This window comes from Argentina silus, assembly GCF_951799395.1.
Source record: "Argentina silus genome assembly, chromosome: 6".
Taxonomy (NCBI): domain Eukaryota; kingdom Metazoa; phylum Chordata; class Actinopteri; order Argentiniformes; family Argentinidae; genus Argentina; species Argentina silus.
This window is the reverse complement of record NC_139660.1, coordinates 6,948,839-6,959,121: the sequence shown is the minus strand read 5'-3', so window position 1 is coordinate 6,959,121 and position 10,283 is coordinate 6,948,839. Positions and strand designations below refer to the sequence as shown.

The 10,283-nt window shown below is 41.4% G+C and overlaps 1 protein-coding gene across 1 annotated transcript; it reads left to right on the top strand.

The window, feature by feature from the left end:
* The first annotated feature begins 758 nt into the window (after positions 1-758).
* Positions 759-9,404, top strand: lpla (lipoprotein lipase a). The gene is made up of 10 exons (XM_083672438.1): positions 759-932; positions 1,958-2,160; positions 2,553-2,732; positions 3,579-3,690; positions 4,313-4,546; positions 5,210-5,452; positions 7,021-7,141; positions 7,487-7,669; positions 7,964-8,071; positions 8,181-9,404. The coding sequence occupies exons 1-10, from the start codon at positions 839-841 to the stop codon at positions 8,230-8,232; spliced, it is 1,530 nt and encodes a 509-aa protein (XP_083528564.1). The 5' UTR covers positions 759-838; the 3' UTR covers positions 8,233-9,404.
* Positions 9,405-10,283: the final 879 nt, after the last annotated feature.

Genomic DNA, 10,283 nt, shown 5'->3' with positions numbered 1-10,283 from the left:
CCAAATTTACAAAAGAGCGCATAATTGAAGTTTGGTTATTCACTGCGACAATTGGAGAATGAACTACAATAAGAACACGTCGTCTGTGTGTGTTATACTGAAGATATAACTTTAATATAAATTAAATACCGGATATATTAAATATCGGTGATATTAAATACATGTTGACCTAATCCCTAAATAAATTAATTAATGCATTTAAGATGTAAATCAAGCCTATAACTCAAGACAATACCAAGCCGATAACTTTTTTCTCAAATTACATGCACATAATTCAAGCTCTGGCTATACATGAATATAAAGTATAGGCTACTCTATGAATTTAAGTTAAACAACAGTTTTAACACATTTCGCATAGTGGACTTGCTAGTGGAGACACAGAGAGGGTTGTGATTGTGAATGATTTCTGGAGTAATTGTGAATTTGGAAATGGTTCAAGCCCATGTACACGCAGGATATCAGTTATAGGCTTAATATATTAATTTTATTGTCAGAGACAGCACACAATATCGTTAGGACAGACTTGGACAGACTTTTTTTCAAGGGTGTGCTTTTTCAAACCCAGCCCACTCACTTCAGACCAATGGAATCTGGTTATTCAAATGAGCCACTCATAAAGACAACTTGGAGCGGCAATTGTGGCAGACCTCATAAGAAACCTTTCTGTGTGACCACAGAACTGACCACCATCATAGGATACTTCAATTTTTTCTATCATCCTTTTTTGTTGGAGCCTGAATAAACGTGACCAATCTAATTGGATATACCGCTGATAAACCGAGGTTTCAGGAAATTTTAATTCGTGACTTGACTGAGAAACCAATAAATCAACAATAATATGGGAAAAGAAAATATCAATTTGCTTACCGTTTGGATAATTTTGGCAAAACTGTGTGTAACTTTTTCATCTTCCCCTGATCCAAGTGGTTTTGGTAAGTATAAATTGACGTTTGTTGTTACAACTTTTGCTTAGTTTGAGAGAGGTTGTATAAACCTTTTGGTGCGATGTTGAATTGCGCTCATAAAGTAAACACTTGCGTTAACGGGAAGCAGCATAATTAACTCAGTCCACTCAGAATGACCGAGAGTTACCCGGGCAAGAGCTTAGCGGAGTACGCCCCCCAATATACTGCATAATGTGGGTACGAACCTCTTATTTATAATTTGCATTCATGCAAAATCATATCAGATGATATATCCATCCAACACAGGTGACAATGTTTTGCAGTTTATTACAGTATATTATTACAGTATATGTAATTAAAACACTATTTGATTAAATTTCTGAAGGAATGAGTGCATTTTAATATGTAAGAATATTACATATTATTGTTTAAATGTATTCATGATTACTTTCATATAAGGCTTCATACGGTATTATTAACTGCGAGAGAAATCAGGTATTGTGATTGGGTTTTTTTTTAATTCGACTTGCTTCATTACAAAAAATGTTCACTAGCTATTATGGATTCGAAAAGTTTTGAATCGGGGAATAAAAGTGTTGGTAGAAATGCAAGAGAGGCAAAAGGGGGCGACACTGACCCGTTCCAAGATAACCGTATCGCGGGTGGTCAAGATTATACTGAATGATAAACTGATAGGTTTTCAGGCTGATATGATTTGACCTCACTTGCTTTAAAGATAATCAGTCTGTGTACACACGTTTTCTGTGATGGTTAAATGGTTAAACTCCTAGTATGTAGTTTGTTTTGGATGTGATTATCTTGTGTGTGTAAACTTCTGAATTGTGAATTTGTGGGACATCCACAGGATTTGGGGTTATTAAAAAGTTTTATGAAAAAACACAAGCATGCTGCATGCTGGGGCAGGGAAACAGCTATTTTCACCCTCATCACAGGCTATTCATGTCATTTTCACATTGAAGGTATTCTGAATGTGCCACAGTGACATCATGAACAAGACTATTTTACATCATGACTACTCTTTGTCTGTTCAGGTAATACTACAGGGAGTCCCATCCTTCCCACCACCCCTTCATGGATCAATGACTACACCGACATTGTGTCCAAGTTCTCCCTGCGCACCGCCGAGACTCCAGATGACGACTTGTGCTACATAGTGCCCGGCCAACCGAAAACCATAGCAGAGTGTGAATTCAACACTGAGAGTCAGACCTTCGTGGTCATTCATGGCTGGACGGTAAAAACAACTTTACTTTTCTGTAGTTTATCATGATCACCATTCACCACAATAGCATACATTATAGACAGATTCTAAAGCTCATGTTGTTTTGTAAATGTTTTGAAAATGACCAAAACTAATTTTGTTTAATGACTGATGTAAATGAGAACTGACAATGAATAACAGATGAACCCCAAAAATAGATTCAGAAACAACAACTAATTGCATAGTGAGTCGCTAGCCGACATCCCTATTCATAACATCATAGCACTCATTCATGTGTGAGAATGAGAGAGACTTGGCTGGCGTCCAATCAGCGCACTGTTGCCCAGACAATGATAGGAGAGGAGAGGATAGGGGCCAGAGTGGATCACGCCATGGCCTGACTGTCCCCAGCTCTGTGTGTCCAGGTCACAGGGCTCTTTGAGAGCTGGGTCCCTAAGTTGGTGTCGGCGCTGTACGAGAGGGTGCCCAATTCCAATGTTATTGTGGTGGACTGGTTGACCCGGGCGCAGCAGCACTACCCCACCTCCGCAGCCTACACCAAGCTGGTGGGCAGGGATGTGGCCAAGTTTCTCGACTGGATACAGGTGGGTTATGGTAATACAACTGGCTGTGTTACAACACTCGGTGGTAGGTCCAACGGGTTGGGATCTTAACTTGATAAAAGTCATACTTGTGGGCGCTTAGTGCCGTAACACACTAATGTGCATGCCATATAATCGCAGGGTTCCTGGTTCAATTCCGGCCCTCGACATATCTTGCATGTCGTCCCTCCACTCTCTCACCCATCCTTCCTGTCAGCCTCTACGACTACTATCTCTATCCCAATAAAGCAGAAAAAGTCATACTTCACACTCCACTACTACTGCATTCATATCATAGGATGTGTATAAAAAAGTATGCACATAGAACCATCAAATAGCTATTGTATGGAGACCAAACCTACAGTATATGCATTGCTAATACTTCCTCAGTGTTGCAATGCTGGTGCACAGAAGTCTCAAGTTAGGATTCAGCCCTGTTCACTCTGAAATTGTGTCAAATATGTAGCTGGTGATGTAATTCGTAGTTCTCAGTGATGTGGATAGCTTTTCTGCCTGGTGTTAATTACATGCAGCTCGTAAAGGGACTTAATAGTAATGTTGTTGGCCCCACATCAACCTCTGATTACATTGATTGAAACTGCATGTGGAGCTTAGTTGGGCATATCCTTTTATTAGAACTGAGAAATATAATGCTTTGGAGAGATATGCAACTTGAGTTAAATTACCTTTGTTACGATACAGTTGGCATGGACACATTTGGGAAGGATACATCTGGCATGACAAATAGCATTAAATTACTTGAAGGAATTGTATGAGGGCATCGTGATTGCTTACCCTTTGCCCCCCCCCCCCCCCCCCCTCCACCCATCCCTCTCAACCCCCTCACAGAAAGAGCTGCAGTACCCGTGGGAGAAGGTGCATCTCCTGGGCTACAGCCTGGGCGCTCATGTGGCCGGCATCGCTGGCTTCCTCACCGACCACAAAGTCAGCAGGATCACAGGTGAGCACTGAGCAGTGTGGTGGAGTACAGTAGGATGTGACGATGTTCACTGTTAGAGCCTAACCCTAACCCTAACCCTAACCCTAACCCTAACCCTAACAGGAGCAGGATCTCTCTCTTCGTCGAGCTTTGAATGTCGAGTCTTCTTGAATGAGTCTTTCGGTGTACAAAAGCACACAGTTCATACATCCATATCTGCATGGATAACTTACCTATAACTATATGGTACATATACAGTATGCAAAGAAAAGCCTACCTGCAGTGCAGAACACCACACTGTGAGCTCTATTGTACTGTACGTGTCAATGTGTTCTCACAGTTTGGCCTCCTCCGACTAATGTTTACCCAGCTATGAAATCTTTTTGACCTGCTTAAGATAATAACATGTGTACAGTGAACGAGATCATGCCCAGAACCCAGCAGACCATTAAAAACCATAATCATAATCACCACAGTACCTGGCATTGTTTAACGTCTGGCTTGGCTTCATAGCTGCTAAGAGGCTTTCCTAGACCTCCATGGTCTCATGTACACTGCTACACAGAGACCTTCAGCACAGACACTCATCTACTCTCTCTTTTTTCTTTCCTCCTCTCTCTCTTTCTCTCTCTCTCTCTCTCAGGTTTGGACCCTGCTGGCCCTAGCTTTGAGTATGCTGACACCCAGAGCACCCTGTCCCCAGACAGTGCTCTGTTTGTGGACGTCATCCACACCAACACCAGGGGGTCCCCAGACCGCAGCATCGGGATCCAGAGGCCAGTGGGTCATGTGGACATCTACCCCAATGGAGGCACCTTCCAGCCAGGCTGTGACCTCCAGAACACCATGCTGATGATCGCCTCCACCGGCTTTCGGGGTACATAGGCCTACTGTAGAACAGAATGGAATGGACTGTAGTATCCACTCTCTCCACCTTTGCTGTAGGTCCTCTGTGGCTTAGTTGGTAGAGCATGGCGCTAACAACGCTTAGGTTGTGGGTTTGATTCCCGCTAGGACCATATATACTGAAGAATGTACGCACTCACTGCAATGTAAGTCGCTTTGGATAAAAGCATCAGCTAAATGGCATATATTAATCGCTTGAAATGCAGCGTATTTATTTTCTAAATCATAGTAGGGAGTCTGTCATTACTGTGCAGTAAATTACGTAGAGGAGGGCAGCTTTAAGTTCTAACAGCTTCAACTGCTACTTTCACTCCGTTAAAGGTTTCAGGGCCGCCTTTTCTTAGCCCTGAAATCTTGGGACTTATAGCATAAGTCTTGGGAGGATCTAGACATAGCATAAGGACTCCAGCTGTCGTCACACAGTTCCACACACATATGTCACTAACACAGACATGGTGTGATTGTGTACATTAGATGTAGACAGTGATTTAGTCCTCACAGCTGTCTTTTTCATGCCTGTTGCTGTCTCTGAAAGGCCAGGTCTCTTTTGTAAAAAAAACTTTATCTCAAGTGAGACTAACCTGGATAGATCAGGGTTCAATTCAATGAGTGAAATATGTCCTCTGCCATACAGATATGGACCAGCTGGTGAAGTGTTCCCACGAGCGTTCCATCCACCTGTTCATTGACTCCCTGGTGAACAAGGAGCGGCAGAGCATGGCCTACCGCTGCAGCTCTAAAGAAGCCTTCAACAAGGGCATCTGCCTCAGCTGTCGCAAGAACCGCTGCAACAACATGGGCTATGGAGTCAACAAAGTACGCATGCCTCGCAGTGCCAAGATGTACCTTAAGACCCGCGATATGATGCCCTACAAAGGTGAGATGGAGGGCGATGTACAATAGTAGAGTAATGAAGTTTTAGTTATTTTCAGACAAGGGTTGAAGTCAATTGAGTTGAAGTCAATTGGAATTTGTGTTCACTCATTGCAAGAGACATGGAAAACAATGAGCCATTTTCAGTTCAAGAGTTGAATTTCAAGAGCACTGAATGAATTTTAATTGTCATGTGCAAGGAAAGTTATTTTCATTTCTTGGAGCTAAACCAGATTCCACAAAAAGTTGTATATTAGCTGCAAAATCCCCAATGTATCGACTACTGTGTCTGAATGTAGTTATTGTAGTGGAGTCCTAGAGCCGGTGCTTAACTCAATCTGATCTTGAGAGCCTTATGAACTGAACAGTGAGTCTGTTTAACAACCCCTGCAAGTTACATTAGTACCCCCCTGCTTCCACACACACACACACACACACACACACACACACACACACACACACACACACACACACACACACACACACACACACACACACTGTATCAGTACTGCAGCGGCACCCAAACACTGTTACCACTGAAGCCGATACAAACCCCTCCCTTATCAGTCTCATTATGTGACTCACTATCCAACAAAACATCCGCCCCTGTCTGCCTCCATGGCCTCCCCCCCACCCTCCTCCCACACACACACATACCCACTCACCCTCCTTCTGTCTCATGTCAGATTGGCACTGCCTGGCCTACAGTACCTGATACTGTTGTTATTATAATAATATTATTATTATATTATTATTATATTACTGTTGTGGTGTCAGTAGCAAACCAAAACAAGCTGAGGGATAAAGCCAGCATGGTTTATAGTGCGAGGTCACATGAGCTGCAGGTCACAGGGTATTTCAGTGGCTTGGTGTTAGGTAACCTGACACCACTGCACGTGATTTGTCATGGAAAATAGGTAATTGATTCGCACCACCATGGTCCAATTGCAAAAATCACCCTGCAAACATTGAAAGGTTTGTTACCTCATTTTAGGCTTGCATTAAAAAAAGAAAAACAGTGATGACTCAATTGTTGATGTCATACAGGTATAGGCTACTTCTAAATAATTGAATTTGCAGATTAGTTGTTACGGTTTCAATAACACAGCCTCCCATTATGAAGTGTATAGCCAAAATATTTTTTTCTTCCCTTTATGAAATATAGCCTATTTTCTCAGATGTCATCAGATCAACGTTTGTGGCAATGCGTCTCCTCTCTCCCTTGGTGCAGCACCCCGAAAACTGTTTTAAAGGAACTATGACAGCATGCTCTCGTTTCTGTGTTAGCCATGCTCAGCAGGTCCGATTGATAATATGGTTATGTAAAGGTTGCTCTTGGGCCTCAGTGATGGGATAATATCCATATGTCACACTTCAAACTGTAGGAGAGAAAGGGTCTGAACTGGGCTGCTGCCGGTGTGTCTATATGTACATACTCTCAAGGTTCCAGAGATTGAGAGCCCCTCTGTTATCCTCATGTATGTGTGTCTGTTGCGAAATTAAGTCTAAGTTAAGTTAAGTTATCTCTTGCTCTCTCTCTCTCTCTCTCTCTCTCTCTCTCTCTATCCATAGTTTTCCATTACCAAGTGAAAGTGCATTTCTTCAGCAAGGACAAGTTGAGCTACACTGAGCAGCCTCTGAAAGTGTCTCTGTATGGAACTCATGCTGAGAAGGAGGACATCCCCCTGACCATGTGCGTACTGTACTACTACCAAATCATACTATTCAAGCAGACAACCATGGCATAAAGTCAAACACTGATCAATTTAATGATATGTAGGTTGGGTAAGAATTATAAAATATCTGAAAAACAACAATATTCTTTCTATTCTACACAGAACAAACTGCTCACTACAATCACAACAACAGCATAAATTTACAGCATAAAACACTGTTGATAATTTCCGTTTCAACATGCAACATTTGATACGATGTCTAGAATTAGAGTATCGCCTTTCATTTGACACCCCTCCTCAGCTGGGTACTATACAGTAACTGACCTACTGACCCTTGACCTCTCTGTGACCCCTACATACAGACCTTTCCTGGACACCAACAGCACAGTCTCCCTCCTGCTGACCACGGACGTGGACATCGGCGAGCTGATGATCGTTAAACTGCGCTGGGAGAAAGACTCCTTCTTCCGCTTGGCAGACTTGTGGGGCAAAAGCAGTTTCCACATCCGTAAACTACGCGTCAAAGCCGGAGAGACCCAGTCAAAGTAAGTTAGTAAAGTAGTAAAGTCTAGTAAAGTCGTAAAGTCTAGTAAAGTCTAGTAAAGTAGTAAAGTCTAGTAAAGTCTAGTAAAGTCTAGTAAAGTCTAGACTCTGCAGCACTGCTGGTTTCCCTCTCTTTCTCTCTGGCCAATTTGTGACAATTAGTGGATTTAAATACCTGTGCCATATCCTAACAACCCTTTTCATAGTTTTGGCACTTATATACTGGCTACCTGTTTTGGGGAAGTTTGTTTGAGATGTGATGAGACATCACTGATAACCTTACTGTTTGCTTCCAGGGTGATCTACACCTCTAAAGATGGAGAGTTTGCCTACCTCACAAGAGGGGGAGACGATACCGTCTTTGTCAGGTCTAAAGAGGACAACATGAGCCGTAAGGATAAAAGGTAATATCATACTCTTAATATCATACAACCGCTGATGCAGTTCTGACATTCAGAACAATCTTCAAGTTCTACTGATGACCATTATTAATGTCTTTCTCTCTCTCTTCAGGATGCACAGGCTCAAGATGCAAGGTAGCCTCTTCAAGGAGAATGCAGCATGAAGCAGCACTTGAATACAGTACATTACATAGCCAAAGCTGGACGGAATCTGCTGTGAGAAGAACTTTGCCTGAGATAGAGGGTGCTAGCATCTGACCTGTACTCTATGCTGTCTGCCTCCCATTCTACGCCATCTAACCCCCAAGCACAGCCTTCATCACATCACTTCATCCTTTAGTGCTTGGAGTCAGCTTATGTGCTTCGTCTTTTAATCAATAACCGCCATTCGAGGAAAATGTTACAATAGCCCTTTCTGATCATCTGTGCTTTAAGTACAATGTTATACACATTTCAATGGTAGTTTTTGCCTGTATGAGCTTGGTCAATTATATTAAATGTTATAAATTATATTTAACAGATTCAAAGTGATAGGCATAGCTTCCGCTTTATAAAAGCTTTTTGACACATCTCTTTATTAACACAAGAAGAATCATGTCACTAATGATGTCATGTTGTTGCCCTAACCACTAACTGCTATCATATCACCATAGGGACCAAAGACACTGTCTACTGAATCGAATAATGCAGTGATCCATGTAAATAGCTTTTCAATCAGTATTATGTGAGTTGTTATTGTAGATCTCAAAATTCTCTGTCTGTTCTTTGCTTGCATTTGGTTATTGTGTTTGGCACTGCGGTCACTTTAAGGGTTTCAGTCAATTTGATCATTTTAATCTGTTAAACTGGATTATTGTGTTTTGTTTTGTACTTTTATTAGTCACCTGACCTCTACAGAACAGAGGTCATATGCAAAATTCTGATGTCCTAAAGTACCTCACTTACTTCCTGAATGGGTCACATGAAACACTATTTACCTCAACCCTATTGGTGAAGCATGCGCTTTGAAAACATGCATGCCCTTGTCTTTTGAAAAGGTCAAACAAACGCAACACAAAAGACCTGAACTAGATGAGCTTTTGCAAAATGCTGGTGGACTGCCTTTCATAATAGCCATAATACATCCCAAGAATATTTCATATTCTATTTATTTAATGTACCTGTATATATGTTGTATATTAAGCTGTAATATATTTGGGCAGGTTTCCATTGCTGTCTGTGTTTTTATAGATTAAGCATTGTGATGATTTTATGAGCATGGGAGTTTTGGGTCAGACTGATCAAATCGGCCTCCCTTATGCGTGATGTTGTGAGTGCATTTCATTTTATCAACTGAAATGCAATGCACTGTATGAAGAAAAAAACACAATACAATAAAGTGAATGCATTATATATTCTGGTGTTCCTGGATTTAATGAACTTGCCCACATGTTATGCTTGCTGAATTAATTTTATTAAAAGAAGAACAACTACTACTATCAATAATATAGCTGTAAATACATCATTTTTGGCTACACATCAGTTTATGAATAAGCCTTCGACGTTTTATCCTCTTTATTGAGACATCCTCACTTAAAATGAACACAACTAATATTTCCAGGTCCATAAATATGAGTAAAGAAGGCAATATCATAGTGTTCATCATAATATTAAAGTTACACAATCACACTAGAATTAGTTTGACAGAGGCGGCTACTGTGGTTACAGCCACCACTAGTGAATTCCTGACATACCTCAAAACTGTTATTACTCCGCGGCTTGAAACACACCACTGGAGGCTCGTGGAGGTATAAACCTGAGGATAAGCTTATTGTAATACATTACATGGAAAGGAATAAGGCGTGATATCAGGCACGTATACCTCCACCAGCCTCCACGGAGACACACAGTGAAGTCATTGTACCTCACCTGACACCTGACGCTCCTTAGACCACCTTAGATCACCTCTGACATGGGCTAATACAACACACACAGATTAAACACAGCCATCACAAAGCTTGGCTAGCTACTTACCAAACCAAAAACAAGTTGTGCAACAGGACGATGTCATGAAATAGAAAACAAATATGCTGTTCCCTGAGTTGGAATATTCATGGAATATAGTGAGGACATTGAGCAATTCTTAGAAAGTCAGAGGGAGCCTCTTAAAGGAGAGGGAAACATATGACACACATTTGGTCCGAATTTAAATTAAATTAGTCAACTGATTTATAGC

Excerpts from the sequence above, each read along its gene's own strand:
- lpla (XM_083672438.1), top strand. The coding sequence starts at position 839 with ATGGGAAAAGAAAATATCAATTTGCTTACCGTTTGGATAATTTTGGCA. Across the intron at positions 2,733-3,578 it reads AGTTTCTCGACTGGATACAG|AAAGAGCTGCAGTACCCGTG; the intron begins GTGGGTTATGGT and ends ACCCCCTCACAG. Across the intron at positions 7,142-7,486 it reads GAGGACATCCCCCTGACCAT|ACCTTTCCTGGACACCAACA; the intron begins GTGCGTACTGTA and ends CCCTACATACAG.